The sequence below is a fragment of the Neopelma chrysocephalum genome, unplaced genomic scaffold, assembly GCF_003984885.1.
Source record: "Neopelma chrysocephalum unplaced genomic scaffold, ASM398488v2 Primary Assembly neopelma1_75, whole genome shotgun sequence".
Lineage (NCBI taxonomy): Eukaryota > Metazoa > Chordata > Aves > Passeriformes > Pipridae > Neopelma > Neopelma chrysocephalum.
The window spans coordinates 8,315,354-8,335,510 of record NW_020897736.1 but is presented as its reverse complement, the minus strand read 5'-3'; the positions used below and the strand labels follow the sequence as shown (position 1 = coordinate 8,335,510).

At 49.6% G+C, this 20,157-nt stretch overlaps 1 protein-coding gene across 3 annotated transcripts; it reads right to left on the bottom strand.

Annotated features, from left to right (window-relative positions):
• Window positions 1–334: 334 nt before the first annotated feature.
• On the bottom strand, window positions 335–19,116 carry KLHL25 (kelch like family member 25). Of its 3 annotated transcripts, XM_027688376.1 has the most exons (4): window positions 18,896–19,116; window positions 12,251–12,367; window positions 6,820–8,650; window positions 335–1,895 (listed from the first exon to the last, which is right to left on the bottom strand). In XM_027688376.1, exon 3 carries the CDS (start codon window positions 8,631–8,633, stop codon window positions 6,864–6,866), a length of 1,770 nt encoding a protein of 589 aa, XP_027544177.1. In that variant the 5' UTR covers window positions 8,634–8,650; window positions 12,251–12,367; window positions 18,896–19,116; the 3' UTR covers window positions 335–1,895; window positions 6,820–6,863. The 3 variants fall into 3 exon arrangements, with proteins under 3 accessions (XP_027544177.1, XP_027544176.1, XP_027544178.1); XM_027688375.1 differs by lacking the exon at window positions 12,251–12,367; XM_027688377.1 differs by lacking the exons at window positions 335–1,895; window positions 12,251–12,367 and adding an exon at window positions 3,705–3,826.
• Between the last annotated feature and the right edge of the window lie 1,041 nt (window positions 19,117–20,157).

Sequence of the window (20,157 nt, the reverse complement as noted above, 5' to 3'; positions counted from 1 at the left end):
ATTATTACCATTGCAGACCTGCAAGTTCTCCTAAAATCATGACATGGACAAGCTGAGTGAAAGCAGCCATGGAACATGAGACATGTGATGTCCTCAGGACATGAGAAGTCCTGGACTTTATTCCCAGATCTACCACTAACCTCGGACAAGACAATTGACATCGTGCCTCAGTTTCCCAAGCGCTGAAGCAATAATAATTACAGCCAGGCTGGTTGCTTCGGAGGCTGTTTGTGAACCGCCCCACCAAGTGCCAACCCTGTTATTAGTCCTCGGCCCTGTTATTAGACCTAAATCCAACTTACTTAAGAATGAAGACTCCTGTGAAAAACACACAAACGGTTTCCCAGATCATCATTTTTATTAAAGTTCACAAGCAGCTGAAGGGGAAAAAAAAAAAAAAGACTAGAAAATGTAAATAAACGTCATTCAGCGCGTCGCAGACTGGCTGTGCAAAACGTGTGTTCTCCCCGGCAGCAACGGGCACCCGCTGCTCCGAAAAGACCTTTGTTGTTTGAAGCTGTGTCAAGGCTTTTCAGAGCATTGCATCATTCAGCTGGCCAGGCTACAGCTCAGCCTAATCCAGGGGCAAAAGGCAAGCCTGGAGCATCTGCGGATCTGCTGTGCAGGGAAGTGGGATGCTGGGTTGGTGCAGGACCAGTCCTTGGCAGTGGCCAGCCCTTAAGAGGCCAGGTAGGAGCTGCATCTCTGTCTTGACATCCCAAATCCATGTGCCCTCCTTCACAGCATGAGTGAGGAGCAACTCGGGCTGACAGCTCTTGGACGCATAATCCCAAACACAGTCAGCAGCCAGCGTGGATAACCTGGGGCAGCCTCAGCCCAACCACCGGCAGGCAGCGTGCAGTCAGAAACACTCACATCTCTGCAGGGTGAAGCCAGGATGTGAGGTGCTGTGGGAACAAGGGCGATCCCTCCCCTGCCCACCCTGCCATGCTCCCCTAATCCACTCACTCTCCCTCTGAGGCCTCGCTGGTGGCAAGATGCCCCCTCCCAAGGCACGAGCTGCACCCCTGTTTCTGCTCCTGTGCTAATTACACCCTCACCCACGCGGAGGGAAGCTCAGCAGACCGGCTCTGAGCACACAGTGGGCTTTATCTGGTGAATATCTGAGCAGCGGTGCTGGTGCCTTGGCACACTAACAGAGTTGCTGTGCTCTTCCCAGCAGCTGTGTGTGGGGAGCTACTCGGCCTCCAACCAAATCACAACCGGCTGCAGTGAGGAAAGGGGGGAAAAAAAAATTAAAAGGCCCAAAGCGCAAAACAAAAGGCACCTGCCTTGTTTCACCGCAGTACCTGGTGCTGCTGGCAGCCACCCCAAGCTCCCACACTTTAATGTTTCAACAGCCATTGCCTCCACTGAGCGGCCAGAGGATGGGGAGGGCCAGGTGCTCTCACCCCGTTCCCCTTAACAAACACTTCCAAGTCACCCAAGCAGCAAGCATTGACAATAGCAAGTTTGCTGCCTTTAAAAAAAAACATTAATATCTCCTAACCCCCCAGCTGAGTAACAAAAAGCACGCAAGGGCTGCCCAGCAGTGCTTGCTGAGGGATGCAGCCTTCATCTCTCTGGTGCTGTTGGCCCACTGGTGCCCATAAGCCATCCCTGTGCCCCTCGTGCCCAGCCCCTGCCTTGCAGCCAGTGCTCCTGGCTCTGTGCCATCCCTGCACGATGGCCAGTGGCCAGTGGCGGGGCCAAGTGGCCCCTGGCAGCCCCGTGATGTGATGCCAGTGTAGGGTCTGGCTGCGCCTTCCACTCGTGGTGCCGGGAAGGGACGTGAAAGTTGCCTCGGAGACCTGTGCAGGATGACAGGAGGGGACTCAGTCACAGTGCTGTCGGCTCCAACTGCACGAGAGGGGACATGGATGTGACTCTGGCATCTGGGGAAGGAAAGAGAAAGCTCATTAACTGGCGTGATGCTTGGCTCAGCCCACACAGGGGAGCATTGGCAGTTACTGGGGTAACCTCCACCCCAAATCCCAGAAATGGCTGGAGGTAGAAAGCAGCTGGCTTGTTTGGGAGTTGGAATGTGCTTTGCTTGAGCATGAGAGGGGGGAGAGAGGGTGTTCAGCTGGAGAGGGCTTGGAGACGGGCAGGAAACTTCTGTGGACATGACAAGGGAATGAAAAATTGAGAAAAAAAAGAAGTTTTTGCTTTTTTTTTTTTTTATTTTTGGCAGGGACAAGGGCCCAAGAACTGGAGCAGACAAAACAAAAAGACCCTTTTTCTCTTTTTCCGCAGGTTCCTCCAAAAACATCTGTATCACTGACATTTCCAAGGGGTTGATTAATCCAGTCTGGGGCCTAGTTCAGACTGCACATGTTTCCATCTGCCCAGGGTTAGGAAAAGCCTGATTTTCATCGACTTTCCTCCCCAGGCCAGCCACTCCCTTCCAACGCTGCCTGATAAACTGGCTTCAGAGACAACCAGCCGCTTGGAAAGAGCAGCAGCGGCAAAAAATCTGCAATCCCTGTTTATCCAGCCTTGCTATTATACACATGCAAATGGGTTTCCCTAGGAGCCACCGAGAGAAACCAGCTGTGACTTTGTTCTGGCAACTCCAGCGAGGTTGCAACAGGTTGCAAGCAACCACCCCAGCAGCACGCACGTGAGCAGCAGCATTTAGGAGCCAGGAGATTATCCTGGGCTTTTTTTAGGCTGCCATTTGCAGGTACACAGGTTTTCACATAGGAAGATGTCTTTCTGTGAGCAGGGCTCTGTGGATGGAGCCGAGAATGATGCATGGCATCAAAATCCTGTGATTGTTGCAAGGTGAAAGCTGGTGGAGTGCTGCTCCACATGGAAGGGAGCCACACTAGGCAGCGCTAAATGTGTCTTTGCAAAAGCCTGTTATCTAAGATGTAATATAATAATCAGGAAAAGCCACTGAACAGATTTGACATAGTGTGTGTGGTATCAGAATACAGTTCAGGGCCTGATATGTGCCCTAAATCCTTGCAGGAGCTTTGGGGTCAAAGTTCATTTTAGGTGCCAGAACACCCTCAAAATCCTTCAGCCTCGGCCGCTCAGCACCCACCCAGGTACCAGCTGCTGATGCCACCCACAGCCTTCATGGGAGCTAAACCCACCAAAGGGCTCCAGTGGGAGCCACAAAGTGGGCTTTGAGCTTTCAGATCTGTCCCAGGAATAAGTGTCTGAGCAGTGCCCAGCCACCAGCCTCCCCTCCTTACAGCCCAGACTGTGAGGAGGATCCTGGAGGAGCTAAAAAGCACCAGAACGGGAACCCCTAGGCAGGGAAACCCCTGGCTTCTCACTGTGATGGGGTTTGGCTCATCCCATTTGTTTTGAGATGGGAATTCCAACACCTCCACCCCAGGGGAGCATTTGAGGCTCAGAAGGCAGCACAGAGGGATGCAGTGACTTCCCTTTCCAATTCACCTTCCCTGGCTGGACCATGCAATCTGAAACAACTGTCCCACTCCCATTTGTGACTCTGCCCCACGAAAATGAGAGCGTCACACAGGACAGACAGTTTGGAGAAGCCACTTCTAATGTGGAGACGGGCAACTTGGAGAACCTGTTCCTGGTGAAGCCCAAAGTCACCTCCAGGGAGGTGTAGAGTTGTCCCCATCAACCGTCACTGCACAGGACTGTGACAGACCACCCACCATCCTCTTCTGGGCTCCTGGCCAGGCTGCACTTGTCTTTGTAAACACAGAGAGTCTTTATTAGCGGAGTGCTCAGTATTTTATTTCCCGTTTGTAATGTTCTGCCTCCTCACGGCTCCAGGTGGGAGGAGACCAGGCTTTCACGTTTCATGTTGCTAATCACACTTGATCCCTGGGATTAGCTGCAGGTAATAAGCACTAAATTAATGTCACACGGCCTCCTTGGCAGGGCCGCTGGGACCTCTGCCGAAAGGTGCCCCGGCTCCAGCTGGGAAGGGCGAAGGCCATGCCCTCAAGGAAACATTTCCAGCTGATCAGCTTTATGCTTTAAATGAAAAGCAGGCTGGGTAGTTTATGATCAACATTTGCCAAGAACAGATTATTTGGGTTTCAGGGACCAGTTTATAGGCAAGAGGTTGTTTTTTCCATGAGTACAAAGTACTATTTCCTGCCATGTGATTGCCCAGGCCTTTCCCCACCAGCCCAGCTTGCTCTGCTCTGAGGGATGGTCCCTCTCGAGCCTTCTCCATCTGGGGTTAGTATTGCCAAAGCACACTTGGACACAGCCAGCCTGCCTTCTGGGTGTTCCCACTTGAAGAAGGATCCCATAGGGCCTATCCAGATGCTGCAGCAGAGACCTTCCATGGTGGGAGCTGCAAGCCAAAAGATCCCTCGGCCAGACCTGCTACAGGACAATGGTGTAGTCATAGGATCCTATGGATAGTTACCCCAGTTCCTGAGCCCAGTTTTGACCCAAGCACAGCCGAGACAGCCAAGGCAAGCACATGGGACGTGGCTGATGCAGCACATGCACATCGGAGACATTCACTCACCCATCCTGGTGCTTTATGTAAGGAGCTGTCACAGTGGCTCAGGCCACAACAATAAATTAGTAAAAAACACCCCAAAAAACAAAAACAAAAAAACCTAAAGAAAAATCACGTGGAGAGACATTCTTGCTGGCAAGAGCTCGTGTATATTTTAAATACTTCTTTTAACCGAAGTGTGGAAGCGAAGCCAAAAAAGCACATAAAACCCTCACACAGTGACTTTTCACCAATTTAATTTGCAGGTTGGTATATTACAGCTCCTAGTTTTCTTGTGCTGTATCAGACTACAGGGGGGGAACCTATCTATGCAACCCCCCAAAGCTATTTATTAGGTCTGACCAAACCAAATACAGTACAGAGGAAAAAGGGCAGGAAAGGAAAATAACATCACTGTGATTTTGAAGATTTTTTTATTCAGTGGCTGAAGAATCAACTCCCACCTCAAACTATTCCTTATCCTATTCCCAGGAGCATGGCTGGTGTTGGGCTTTAATATTCAGATGCATCTGCTACCAGAGAAAATTAATTTTCAGCTCTAGGATGGCTCTTAGAGAGAGGCCCCATTGACCTGAGCTGAAAATGATGGAGTCCTCACACTCTTTGCTGCAATATTTAATAGCCAAGTGGCAATTAATTAGATTACTGAGCCACTGTGACAGATGCTAGGCAACGCCTGAGGAGGAGAATTTGGAAAGGTCATTATCTTCCAGTGTTTGGAACACTCTCAGATCTCATTTTAACCCTTTCCACTCTCACCCTGCCCTCATGGTGGTCCAACCCATGTTAAAACCAGTTGTTTCACAAAGGCCAGAGCAATGCCCTGGGTGATTTTTTCCCACTTGAGAAAAGCAGGTGGTCACATTGGGCAAATAAGCAGCAGATGTGCCAGGAACTCCTCCTTGGTTCCCAGCTGGCATCAAAAGAAATGATCACTGGGAGGTGCCAGCAATTTCCCCCGCTGGGTGATTCCCAGGCACACCAACCACACCAAGTGGGAAGCAGGGAAGTGAGAGGGTGTTGGAGGGTTTGAGCAGCATTCTTTCTTCCCTGTGTTAAGTGAAGTGGATTTTGATGAGTCTGTGGAAGAATTTCCCTCCCCACAGTCCCTACTTTCCAAATAAAACTGTAAGTAAAGCTTGTCAATCCCACACGCATACCAACTCCTTCAGCTGGCTGGGATGTAGGCTCCGACCACCAAAGCAGGGCTCTGTGTGTTGCTGGCTCTGTGAAACCTGCAGACTGAGCTAGAAGAGGTGTTACAGACTTCCTGGTGAGATGATGCTATCCAGCTGTTGCCCGTATCACTATCTACTTTTACAAGGCAAGGTAAGAAGAGTTTTTGGCCTTTGCCTGGCCAGCTGTATCTCAGCAGATTGGTGAAGACATGCAAAGCTCTGTGGAGCCACACCGGGAACCAGAGAGGCAACCAAACATCCCACTGGGGAGGAGAGAGGAGGAACCAGCAGCCCTGTCCCAGTGGCACTGCAGTAGCACCTTCCTTGAGCAAGTGAGAACTGGAGCACCAGAATGAGACAGGACATCATGAGATTCCACCAACTTTCTTATTCTCACATACCCCAAAACACTGATAAACACATTCTTCTTCTGGTTACAAAACCCTTCCCTCCCACTCAGGTCTTACACAGAAGTTTCAGAAGTTCTGATTTAACAAGCAACAGTTTGGATGATAAATAAACACCAGGACCATCAAATGCATCGTGGCTTCTGAGCTTTTGCTTCTGCTACCCACTGAAATGTAAATACAGAGCATAAAAAGAGATCCAGGATTTGCCAGCATTCCAAGGGTCACTTGCCTACATATTCATCAGTTCTGAAGAAATCACACAGAAAATCAGCGAAAATATTGAACTACTGAGACATTTCCAAAGCACTTGTGGCCCTGGTATCTCCCAGGAGTCACCTTCAAGTGTTTTTAGAAACCTTAACTCCCTCAACTGCATGGGGACAGGATGTATTCCGCAGTGAGAGCCATGAGAGCAGGCGTGGACACATCTGCCCTCCCACCCACAGAATGGTGACACTGCCACATCCAGCTACCTTGGAGCAGAGGGAAAGGAGCTGTGGCCTGCTTGCAACCATCGATGTAGATGTATCTCTAAAGATGCTGTGAGGATCAGCTGGAAATAAGAGAACCCTGGGAGCTAGCTTGGCTTACAGCATCGCAGGACTGGCTACTCCTTTCTGGCTCTGCATCACACCTTTAAATCTCCCTGCCCCTAAAACAGCCTCATGAACAACTTGGAACCCATGACTCCGGCACGGTGGCTGCAGCCGCAACTGAGGCAAGAACAGCAAGTTTCAGTTTAAGAGGAGGGGACCCTTACCTTATTGACCTCCTGGATACAAGCTCCCTGAGCCCTGCCCCTCATCATGATGGCAAGTGCTTCCAGGTGCTGACAAAAGCTGTGGGGATGAGCGAGTAAGGCACTGTTGTGATACAGTTCCACGTGTCTGACGTAGGGTCGTAGCAGTCCAGCGTTTTGCACCTCTGAGTGCCAAAGTAACCCCCTACCACATACAGTTTATTCCCTGAGGCCAAAGCGTGGCACGACATGCGCTTGGCCGTCATGTCCCCGATGCGCGTCCACTGGTCCGTCTCGCAGTCAAAGCGGTACGCAGACGCTGCCGTGAACTCCGTGTCCCCTCCCATGATGAAAATCTGGCTGCCCAGGACAGCGGCTGCCGTGTAGCGCCAGGGCTGTGGGCATTCGGCTTTGATCATCCATCGATTCTCAGCTGGATCGTAACACTGGACTTTGGACACCATGTCCCGGTGAATGCTGGTCCCACCAAAGACGAAAAGCTTGAGCCTGGCGCTCACCACTGCGGCGTTGCTCACTCCATCTCTCAAAGGAGCCACCATTGTCCATTTGTTGGATATGGGATCGTACTTCTCCACTTGCTTCAAGGAAACAGAAGGAGAGGCAGGAAAGACTCCAGCCACTGCAGTGTGTCCACCAACCACATAGAGGCAGTTTTCCAATTCGGCCGAGCCATGTCCAAACCGAGCGATTAACATTGGGGCAGCTTTGGACCATTCCTCATGCACAGTGTCATACACCCACACGTCTTTAGAGACCCCGTTCTCTGAGCCTCTGCCTCCAGTGATATATACTTTGCAGCCAATGGCACAGGCACTAAACTCCTTCCGTGGACTCGGCAGGTCTGCTTTGGGGATAATTTCCTTTGCTTTGTGGTCTACTTGGTAAATCTTATCACACATGAAGGTCTGTCCTCCCAGGATCAGCAAGGTGTGCCCAGCTTTGCGAGGCCTGGCACAGGGACTGGTGACGACTCCATCATTCTGGAGAATCTTCTTCTTGCATTGAATAGCTTCATCCAAGACAAGCTTGTTCCTTTCATCCACCATGATCAAGTCCTCACAAGCCAAGGCTTCCTTGAGGCATTCAGAAGGAAGCAAAGCCAGACGAACATTCCTCAGAAGCTCTGGGAGATAAGCCTTCCGCTCATCCAGATCGTATTTCACCCACTGGATGACAGCCTTGAAGACTTTTTCTTCATCCTCAATTTCCAGCTCATCGCTGGAGATGAGGTCCAGCAAAGTGTCCTTGGAAAGGTTGTTGAAGTCCTCACTCTTGTGAACAGTCTCAAAGTTGACCAGGCACATCCTCCAGGAGAGCTCATAGAGCCGTCGGCACTGATGAGCATCTGAGAGCAGCATCATGCCCAGGCAGTTGGAAGGGTAAAGGTTCTTCTCCAGGAACTCGGCCGCTGCATCTCGGACATCATGGAACTGCAGCATGTCTCCAGCTTCCAGGAGGGACTCAGCGTTTTCCTCATTGATAATGATCCGAGAGGAGTAGGCAAAGTCCAGCAGAAGCTCCAGCACCTCTGGGTGGAGGCTGTCATGGAAGTTCACCTCATCATCCAGGCTCTCCCGGAGGCCGTTGCTAAACATGGCCTCGAAGTACCTGCTGGAGGCAGCCAGCACTGCCCGGTGGCACGGGAACGACCTGTTTCCTGCCCAAAGAGTGACATCGGTGAACATGCAGTGCTTCCGCAGGGTGTTCAGGTGGGACAGGACACAGTCCGGGTGGGAAGCTTTGTGAAAAAGCAAGATGTTCATGGAGCCCGTGCTAGTCCGGGATTTACGGTTCTCGTGGACGCTGACTGACATGATGGCAGAGCTCTTGCCTGCAGGAGAACAAACAGGAAAACCATTATTCCCTTGTCCTTACTGATGTATGGCATGGAGAACATGTGCATTTGCCATCCAACCCTGGTACACTGCCAATGGACCTAAAACGTGAGGCACCAGCTGACGCCCCTGTGCTCCTGCATCCCCACTTACAGAGCCTGTGCCTCCTGCACCCTCACATCCTCCAAAAAATTTAACTCAGGCTGAACAGGGTGGGAAGGCAGAGTGGGGTGAAGGGGGGAATTCTCCACTTTGGTTTCAGCAACAGAGCAACAAAGTGAAGCAATCAACCCCCAAACTTGGTGGTAGATTGTCTCAACAGCCCCTAGAGGGTATTGGCAAACCACAGAAGAGTTATTTTTCCTTAGAAAACAGCATTGAGAGAGCAGACTATCCAGGATAAAGGGCATTGGTCTGTTCTTGGCTCAGCAGAAATCAAGTTTGGCTTCTGATTTTCATATAGATTGTTGCTGCAGGTTTAGGAAAGGCAATTGCTAGAGGTTTTATTTATGGAATATTTAACTACCAGCACAAGTCAAAAGTTTTGAACAAATTTTACCAAAGCCATTTGTTGTAGCTTTTGATGAAGAAACTCACTACACACTTCACATGATTTAAACATTTTGCAGGACAGATTCACATCAGAGTAAAACAAAAGAGACAGCCCAATTACACTTTATACCAGACAGGCAGAAGCAAACACAAGGCTTTTATTAGCTACTATTTCATTTAAGTACTACCTGATACCATTCTTTGCCTGTAGAAGAATACTCCTTTGGAGTAATCAAATTAATACTACCTAGATGATAAAATACAAGTAATTTACTCCAAAATATTTTAGCCAGCTGTATTTTGTTCCCTGCGTGACTAAAGCAGACAGACAGATAGGCAAACAGCCCTCTCTTACAAGAGAAAGTCAATACTGAAGTTCATAGCACAACTGTCCCGAGGTTTGAAAAATGAACCCAAAAAAAAGAGAAAAATGGGCTCATCCTGCTGTACCTCCACTCCAGCCACTGAAGTGTTTAGAAATCAGCCATTAGCCAAACAGTTGGGGAAGGTTTTTCAGATGGTTTCTTTATGTTGATGTTGGTTGGATTTTTTTTTTTAAGTTCCTCTTCACAACCAGAGGTTTCTCAAGGGTCTTTCTACCCTGCGAACACAAGGGCTGCAATTCAACCCTATCCTCCCAAGCTGAGCTCTCCATCACTGGGGGGTCTCGGGGGAAACCACGAAATGCTGGGAGCACGGACGCAGCGCTCCCGGGCTGCCGCAGGTCACAGCCTTGACCTGCCGGTGACCTGGAGCTGCACAACCCTCCCACACTCCACAGGTGGATGACCTCAAGCAGAGGCGGATGGCCAGATAAGCTGCCTGACTCAGGCTCTGCTCATGTGCTTCCTACCCCTGCTTCTCCAGCACCTCCAAAAGAGTTCAAATTAGACAAACAGTTGTGGCTATGTTGCTCCTTCCCCCCCGCTGCCATGAATTATTGAAGTTGGTCTTCCCAAGGCCTCACTCATTCCTTAGGGCTGTGTCACAGTCCAGGGAAAAATCTCTGTGCTTCTCCATGCAGAAATGACAGGTTGCCCAAGCAGCCACAATTCCTGCTCAGCCTCTGAGTCAAAGCAGGAGCATTGATGCAGGTAATCGGGTTGGATATGTACATGCCATCACCAAAACCCCTGCAGCCTTGGGCTGAGGCTGACAAGCTCATTTCACTCGTGATTGGAGGCTGTGCAGAATCAAGCCTCCAAAACAGGAAGGAAAATGCCATTATGGAACAGCACTTTGAAGTGCATCTGAGGAAATGTTTCCAACATCTACACTCAGCGCAGGAACAACACTAATTTAAGAGGTTATATGGATTCCCATGTCAACACCAAAGCAAGGAATACAAATGAAACATTTATGAGTCTGCTAAAAGCTATTGATTTAGGTTCCTATTCCTACAACCTCAGAAACCACCCTGCCTTGCCACTGCTTTCTTTGCTCACAGCTCAGGTCAGCTATTCAATGTTAAGCTTTGATTTGCTTATGCACAAAAAATGAAGCAATTTATATAGAACAGCTATGGAAACAAACACAAGGATTGCAGGGACGCAGCAATGATTTTTCTGACACTAAGATTAAAAAATCACTACTCAGAATGCAAGGAGCAGGTCATTTAGAAATTAAAATGTCTGTATAAAAGCTGCAGCACAGCCATTTTATATATATATATATACACATACAGATACATATAATGTGTGCACACACACGCACATATATATAGATATATATATATATAGATATATAGATATATATATATATATATAAAATCTCAGGCCTCTACCATCAAACATCTAGCCCAGAGAACCTGGTAGCAAACAATATTTTTATCTTATGTGCATTGAACAATATTCAGGGAATAAATTGGCAGCTTCCAGTTCAGTCCCCAGCACTGCTCTTCATATCACCTTGTCCCAGTACAGGCACCAACTGATCCCCAGTGCAGCTGCAAGTCTGAAACCTAAAGAGGCCACAGTCACAGCCCCTTTACTTGGCCTCTCCTGGGGCTGGGTTATGACACTGGATGCTACTGGTCACAGATGAGCAGGGCTAGACAGACCACTAAACTGAAACTAAAGCAGCCTCTGAACTCTGGGGTGCAGCCAGCAAGCCTTGCTTGTGGTTTTCAGCAACATCCAAACAGCTTTTTCTGAGGGCTTCTTGAATCCTGCCATAGTGGCACAAGCAGAAAAGTGGCAGGTACTAATCCTTTCCCTCACAAACACACCTCACCGCATTTCTCAGTCTACCAGAGACCTTGGCATCATCTCACCCCGATCAGACAAACAGAAACTGCAGGCAGCAGCTATTTCATCTGGTGGGTTTCTTCCAAAATCTAGCAGCTTACAAACCTCAGAAGCCTGTAGGTAAATGATCTCCTACAATTTCATGATGTGCACAAAAGTATGCTTCGATTTAAGCAATGTTTAACTGCGGCGATGAACAGGCTGGACCCGTGACGTGTGCACTTCTCTGAAGCAGACACATGCAGAGCAGAATTTGGCCCCTGCCACATTCCTTGCTTCCCTTACCCAACTACTGAGCTAAAGAGAAAAAGCAGAGCCACTCAGAACGAGGAATATTTTACTCAAAGCAACCTGTCAGTGGCTCCCGCCAAGCTCCTGACGGCTCTGCGAGCGCTCAGGGGTTATCGTTGTTCCCAGCTGCATCTTCCATCAGGCAGGAAGCTGTCGCTGGAGCAGCTGTGTCAATGAGAATAGCAGAAGGCATGACCTGAACAAACTGGGGCTTGGATTTCTCCACGCTGCATTCATTTTTTTTAACTTCGAAAAGCAGTTATTGAAAAAATAAATATCTACTCCATAACCTTTTAAAAGGATCTTAACTGCACGCAGAGGCAGATGATAATCCTTCTTCCATATGGATGAGGGCAGAGGGGCATCAGCTTTTTGACAGCTATCCAATGATGTCTGCTGGCTGTAGTATTCCCCTGGCTGTCTACAGCCTTTGTACAGCCAGGATAGGAAAGACAGACTTTTTCCAGCAGAGCAAGATAAGGATGCTTTGAAAATCCTTCCACTCACCCAGACAGAGCAGACAGCAACCCTGAAGGAAGGAAGGAGTTGGCTCAGGGAGAAAAGACCCCTCGAATCTCACTTCATGAAGAAAATACCCCAGAAGTCTCTCTGGATAGGATAAAGCTATAAAAGACAAGGGGAAAATCCAAAAGCACAGAGACGGCCAAACTCCCACTCAAAGAAGCACAATTCTCCTATCCAAGAGCCTCTTGCTTCTTCCAAACCATGCCCCAGCAGAAGGCTGTCCCTCCCAGGCTGGTGGGTCATCATGTCAGAGCCCTGCTGGAATGGGTCATTTAGAGAACTTTAGGAAACACTATCACCTCTTGAAAAATCCAAGCACCTCTTAGACAGACACTTTGAAGCTGTATCAGGCCCTGTCCCCAGTCACAAAAGAACTTCACATGACAGGACAGCTCAAAAGGATTATTGATACATGAAGTATATTTAGCCAGGCTTGGGGCTTCCCCTCCATCTCAAACCAGCAGCCTCTCCACAAATCTGCAAATTCATTCACTAGCTGCAGGGAATTACAGCTGAGATCCTGCTTCCTTCAAGAGGACATTTGAGAGTGAATATGTTCCCCAGTGGGACTTCAGGGGATCAAGAATAATTTCTGCTTAGAAGGGCAAAACTACAGGATTTATATGAGTTCTCCCAAGATTGTAAAGGGTGGCTAAACACCAACAAAGAGCCCAAATCCCATGATCCCAAGCTGGGCACTTTCTGTTTGCCAATCAGAGAAGCAGCAACCAGAACGCACTTCTTTTTGCCCCACTCAACCATGAACTATTTAAAGCTGTAAATAAGTAAATAAATAAGCAGTAAGGTTCCCTGCTGGCTCAGCTCAGACGACCTGGAAGAAGCTGCTCATGCTGCAGCCGAGATTCATTCCCAAGCTGTCAGACATATAAAGGCCTCCATGTATGGGCTGCACTACAACATAGTGCCGCTCCTTCCAAACCAGAGCAGACCTACCTTGAGCAGGCAGAGACAACAGGAGTAAAATCCATTTTTATTTTCTCTCCATTTCACAATATCAACCCTGTGGGGTGAAACACCATCTTGAACTCAGCCAAAGTTCAACCTCTTCCTGGAAGCAGCGGGATCAATTCTCTACCCACTACAAATGCGCCTGCTCCCTCATCGCAAATATCCGGACTTTTCCAACACTTTCATGGACTCTGCCACCTGGTGCTTAGGCCAGCAGTGCTATCCCAGGCCAAAATTACTGGTATAGAACCAACTTCCCCCTTTTTACTGTAGAGAGTAGCAAACTAGAAACATAAAGTCACTGACTGTGTTTTCTTCAGAGGGAAAAGCTCCTTGCAAAGCTGCTTAGAAGAAAGAGCAGTGAGAAAACACACTGTCAAACACAGAGCCAGATACAGCTGTTTCAGATGCGATTTTCCGGCACTGGAGACCATCAAAAGGTTTGAGAAAGGGGATCTGTTACATGCAGGCATTCACGTACTCAGACACTGCTCGAGCTTCAAAAGAGGAAAAAAACCAGCAGAAAACAGGAAAAGATGGTGGGGGAGGGAGACAGACAACAAGAAGAGGGAAGGAACAAATGTAACAATATTTTCAGACAATTTTCCTGTCCTTGCATAACACAGTGGACTGTCAGGTACACAGCTTGGAGCTGCTTGAAGTGCTCAGCACTAATAATGCCCTTCTGTAAAGAGTGCTTGAGATGAAAGGAATTAAATAGCACCTGGCATTTAGTGCAGCACCACACTTGTTGAGTGTGCAGCCTGGGCTGCTGCCAGGTGGGCAACAAAGGACCTTCACCACATCACCTCTCAGGCACGGTCTCTGTTCTATCCGTGCTCCTGCGTGCCTGGATGCAGACTTTGCTGTCTAACAAGTTGGGTTCATCTCCAGCAATTCTGGTGAATTTAGTGGTTTACCTGTGTCAGCCAAATTTGTTCTTGTTCTCCTCAGGATGACTAACACAGCAAAGATGCAACTGTGATTTTGCACACTGGAATTCAGACAACATAACTGCCATGAATCAGAGGGTATCGCTCTGGATTTGCCCTTCCTGACAAACTCTTGATGTTTCATCATATCTGCAAATAGGTAAGCAAAAGAAAGGCAGCTGACTCCATCCCCCCAGCAGAGAATTCCTGATCCTGCCCCAGCCTTTGAGAATGGAAGGCATCCTTATCATTTCTTCTCATTTTCTCACTTCCTAGTCTAGCCTGTACATCCTAGACAGAAAACAGAAAGACCATGTGAAAGGCTCCTTCTGTTGGCTCAGACAGAAACTGGGAGGTTTTCCAAGCCCAATTCTGTAGGCTCCAGGAATCAGATTGTCTGGAGAAGATCCGGGTACATATCTGAACGTTTTGAAACTCAGTCTCAGAAACTCGATATGAGTTTCATATCCCACTCATATCCTGATATCCCATTCTCACTAGTACCCACCATTCCTCCCCTTAAACCCGTGCCCCACTCTGAGCCCAGAGCCACCACAAGCATCTACTGAATGCCACTTACCACAGAAAACAAAACCAGTATTGCCAATCTGTACCAATTAGTGAGGTTCTTGTTTTGTCTTGCAAAAGCACTGGTAAAAGGGGGCAGTAGTGCCTCAAATCTATGACATGAACAAATCTGAGCCAAAGGCGATCAAGTTCCAACCTCAATAAAAATACCCATAGGAAATCCACTTTGCACACAATAAATGCAGTTTTATTTGCAAATCAGGTATTGGACTTGCTACTCTGCAACTGAGATACTCCATAAAGCTTCTTGAACTACCTGTGAGGCAATCAAATAACATTCTCGTTCATCACTAAGCACATTGGCTTTGCCATTCCTGGGAATACCACACCCTCTTACAACCACTACCCAAATCGGGATAAATAACGCTTTTAGCCACAGTCCAGGCTCCAGACAATGGCTTTTCATTGCTACGCCTCAACCCCAGCAGATCTTTTCAGAGCCCGTGATTCATTTCAGAGGCTGTGGTGGGGTTTTGTCCTCCCCGCCTGCCCTCCAGCTCCACTCCTGAATACACCCCATTCTGCCAGATCAATCACAGGTCCTCTGCAGAACGAATGGGGGGGCTGCAGAGAAGGCAAGCATTCGCAATCCCATCTCCCAGATTATACTCAAAAAGGCTCCAGAATGGAAGTAGCCTGCTTGATTGCAGTGTCTACCCCAGCCCCATCTGGGCAGGATAAAGTCCTTTTCAAGCAACCCAACTTGCTAATGTGCTGCAAAGGCAAAGGGCCCTTGGTACTTCAGGGACTTACATGCCACTTCCCAGGGAGAGTTTAGGAGACAAGATGTGGTACGCATCAAATTAACACCAGAACAACCACAGCAGTTGCTGACTCCAGAGATCATATTCAGATCCTCCCACACTCTGCGTGCTGTGCCCAGCTCCCGGCGCTGAGGCTGGCAGAGCCCAGTGCTCCGGTGGCCAGGCTAACCATAAGCCACGGACACTCATACCAAACAGGTCTGTCTGCCTGCTGTCAGGGCAGGATTGCAATTTTGGGCCTGGCCAGTTAAGCTGGGGTTTTGTTTTGCTTTCCCCACTCCCCTGCCAGGCAGGAGATCATGGTAGAGCTGCCAGGTTTGGTTTGCTCATTTGCAATTCTGGCTGGAGTTCAGAGCCATGGAAATGGGAGGCCCTCATGCCTTCTGAACCGATTAGCCCCTGATGCTGATGGGCATGGAGGACAGCCGTTCCCAACTGTATTGTAAAGCACTGACAGATATTGAAGGGTCTGGGGCTGCAAGGCAGGATATTGCTCATCGCCCTCTGGCTCTGGACAGAAGGAACAAATCTGACACCCATCTCTGATCTTTCCATTTCAGTACTCACACAGCATCAAATCACACACTCAGCCTTCAAGTTCTGGGCCACTGTGGGAACACTGCAGCAGCCCAGGCTGTCCCGCGCATCTGCGCACACACTGCAAGCAAACCAGAGTGATTGCCAGTGTGGTACGGTAATAAATTTGCCTCACCACAATCTGACAGGCTGCTATATAAAACTGGTAGCCTTTGCAAAGCCTAATGGTCAGCAAGCAGACAGTGGTTACAGCACATGCAACATTCCCAGGCTTGAGCGATGGAGGGAAGACAGAGCTGTCTCTACTGGCTGGAGTGATACTAATAGTCACTATGGGGATATAAAGCTGATAAGCAAAGACAGACCGATGTGTTGGTGGTTAAAGGTCAGACCAGGGGGCTTGGGGTGGCTTGTTACAGCTAAATGCTTCCTAGCCAGCTTTCCTGCAGCCACTGCTTCAGCAGTGCCAGCTACACTCACTGCAATTCAATTACAGTCTGTAAAAGGCAGGAGTAAATCTACCCCTCAGTTCAAGTGCTGACACCGCTTCAAACCTGGGCCTTCAACAGTCCCTGAGCATCAGCAGCCGTGGACACCCCGGGCCAGCTCTGCCTGTCCTGCTCCACCTACTCACACCCAAGCCAAGGCACTGCTCAACGCTCTTTTGTAATGCTGCCACTTCCCTCCCCATCTCGCAACACGCTGCCTGTCCTCTTCCACCTCCACAGATGGCCACATCCTGCCCTTCCTGTTTCACTCATCCACCTCCTAAACATTGCCTAAAAACCTCCTCTGGCTCCTAAGAAGGATCTGAACTCCTGCGGGCTTTGGGGAGCGGTTGGTTACCACTATACGGACAAAAATGCCATCTTAAGTCACACATGCATATGTACACATAGAAGTGTGCACACTCCTTGTCCCCACTCCAGAACATGTCCAGCACTCTGTCCAGAGCTGGAAGGACCGTATTATATATCAGACACGTGCTCATTTTCACACATGTAGCATACATGTCATGCAACATCTTGTCACCTGTTTCCAAGCTGTCACCTTCACAAATTTCTTGTGCCTAGCTCCTTCAGTCAAACCGTTTTCAACTGGCCTTATCTCCTCTCAGAAAGCACATCTGAGACACCATCCTCTCTGCTTCAGCTACTTGAACCTGCCTCAAGCACAGCATGAGAGGATACCATGCTCTGCACACAGGCTGAGGCAGGAGGACTTCAGATAACAATCCTCAAATACTTTAAAAATGGAACAAAAAAGGGATGCGAAATTTAAGTTCCTCTGTGCTAAAGCTGCTTACAGTCTCCCATGTCCATATTATGGTGCAACCAATTTGCTTCTGCAGCAATTTTCACTTCGGCTTAGCCCTGAGAATCTTGTGCCCACCTCACACCCTCCTGCTGCAGAGCAAACTTCCACCTATGCCTCCTCCCCAAGTGCTTCACTCAGCCTTATCACAGAGATAAACCAGAGCAGATGGTTGGGGTTTAAGACACAAAAGAGACAAAATGTGTTTTCAGATAAGATTTGATCCAAAGCAGCAAACAGAACAAGGAAAACAGAGAGGCCCCAGAAAGGGTCCCACAGCACTAAGGAGTCAGACCCCTTGAGAGGTGAACAGAGAATAAAAAGTACAGGAGAGCTCAGAACTCTGGAAAGAGACTGTCACCAGAGTAGCTGAGCCAACAGCAGCAGCTGGCCACCACCAGGAACACGTGGGGTGTGTTACACACAGCTCGGGTTGCTCCTAAGGTAAGTTCAACAAAAAACAGGGTCACAAGACACAGGAAGAAAGAAGGAAAGACAAGGGAAGTTGCCAAAGTATAAAGGTTATAGAGTTGCTCGTTTCTCTTCTGGCTCTGATCTGTCCTGGAGAGGAAGAGGTTTGTTAAGGGTAAGACTGCACAGCACCCGGACTGTGGAAATCACTCCCGCAGATCACAAGGGAACACACACAGAGATTGCCAGGAAAGGAAAAGAGAAAACAGTCGTGACACAGGGACTCTGCACAGGAATACTATGAAACACTCGGCTGTCTGCTTACGAAAGGCTGAGGACAGATTTTCCAAGCACAGATTTGGCTGATCTAAGCCCCCCACCTGAACAACTATAAGCAGACAGATAAAGAAAATAAATAAAAAAACAAAAAACAAACAAACATCATCAACAACAAAGAAAAAACAAACAAAAGAACAACTACCAAACAGGCTTTTAACTTTTTTAAATGTCAAGGGGACTGTGAGGACAGCGAAGGCAGGAAGAACTATTTATTCTCCTCTGTCAGTTCAGCTCAGTCACTCACACAAACCTGCTCACTTTTCTAGACAGGGCTGCTCGAACCGATTTCATCAGAGGCCATGGAAGTTGCGTCCCTTAGAGCACAGTTTTGAGACATAGAGATATATATATATAGATATATATATATGTCGCGCTTGCAAGAAACGTGGGTAGAGCCCTTCCCAAATCTTCATTCGCGAAGCCTAGCCATGATATATATACGTATGTAAGAGAGAGGAGGGGAAAAAAACACCCTAAAAACCAAAAAGCAACGCCACTCTACTTTCATATCCAAAAGATTAATAGCTGGGTTTTAATTCTTTTTCTTATTTATTTTTTTTTCCTTTAGAATAGAAAAGCCCTTCCCCTCCCTAAACCTTTCCCTGATGCCATATGATGCTCCGAACCCCGGCGAGCCCCGGGCCGGTACCGGGGGAGGGGGGCGGCACTCGGGGGGTCCAGCACATTCCCGAGCCCCCCAGGCTCCCAATCCACCCAAGCAAACCCCTTGCTCGGAGGGGGCCGGAGCGGGTCTGGCGGGGGGAATCACTCACCGTTCTCTCGGCCACGGCGAAACCTCTAGGAACGGCAAAACCCCCGGCGCGGGGGGCGGGGATGCAGGGCTGGAGGAGGGATGCAGGGCTGGAGGAGGGATGCAGGGCTGGAGGAGGGAAGCAGGGCTGGAAGCAGGGCTGGAGGAGGGATGCGGGACAGAGGCGGCGGAGCGCGGAGCGTTGCGCGGCCCCCGCGCTCCCCGCGCACAATGTCCCCGCCGGGCGGGACCGGTCGCGCGTGGGACCGCGGGGGCGGGGCCGGCCGCCGCAGCCGCCACCAATCAGCGGGCGTCTAGCCCGTGACGCTCCCTCTCTGCCACGCCCCTTTCGGGAACAGCTACCAATAGAAGAAAGAAGAGACGACCTGTGGGCGGGGCCAGTGCGAGCCGTAACGCCCCGGGTCCTAAAGGCCGGGTCAGCCCGGCCGAGCTGCCTCCGCCCCCCCGGGGGCCGAAGCGGCGGGGGGGAAACCGCCCTTCGGGCTCGTGTGGAGCCACCCGTGCCACCCCCACGGCACGGACCCGTCCCCTCTGCCCCGGCCTTTGCCCTCTGAGTCAGCGCCCCCCCGGCTGCGCGTGTCCCGCAGGATCGGCATCCCACGGAGTGATGTCACCCACCCACCTCCCACCCACGCGTGCAGCGGGACAGGGAGAGTCAGCGAAACTCTCCTGAAAATCCAGGCATATGTGTGAAACCGCCGGGCTCAGCAGAATTTGAGTGCGTGGGGAATGCGGAGGTCACCAATCGCACCCCCGGGGTCCCGCTGCCCGCGGGGAGCGGCACAGCTTGGGGTCAGATGGAGCCTGGCCAGGGTCCAGTCCCTGCGTGGGGACCACCCGTGGGACAATGCCGTCATCTGGAAGGAGCAGGGGGGGACCTGGAAGAGTCCTTTCAGCAACACCCGCGGGCTGAGCCAGGGAAACTCATTTAGAAACAATAACATTTTCCAAAACAAAAACATTTTTCAAAACAATAACATTTTCACATAAGGCAAGAGCAGCTGGAAACAGCAGTGCCTCTGATCCCACCCCTGTTTTCCAACCCCTGCTTCGGAGTGAGGCACAGCAGGTACCTGCAGACCTGCCCTGTTGAATAATTTCACTGTGAGTGGCCATGCCTTCCCTGGGATATGTGGAACGTTCCAGCCACCAGAAAAAAGAAGCTGAAAGGTTTTTTTTTTTTACACAAATTTTGAATCATAGAGGATGCAGGGAAGAGCTGTTCCTTATCTTCTCCCACGACCCCATTTCTCCAGGGCCTTA

What these genes read in the sequence shown, in the direction of transcription:
- KLHL25 (XM_027688376.1), bottom strand. Translation starts at nt 8,633, where the DNA reads ATGTCAGTCAGCGTCCACGAGAACCGTAAATCCCGGACTAGCACGGGC.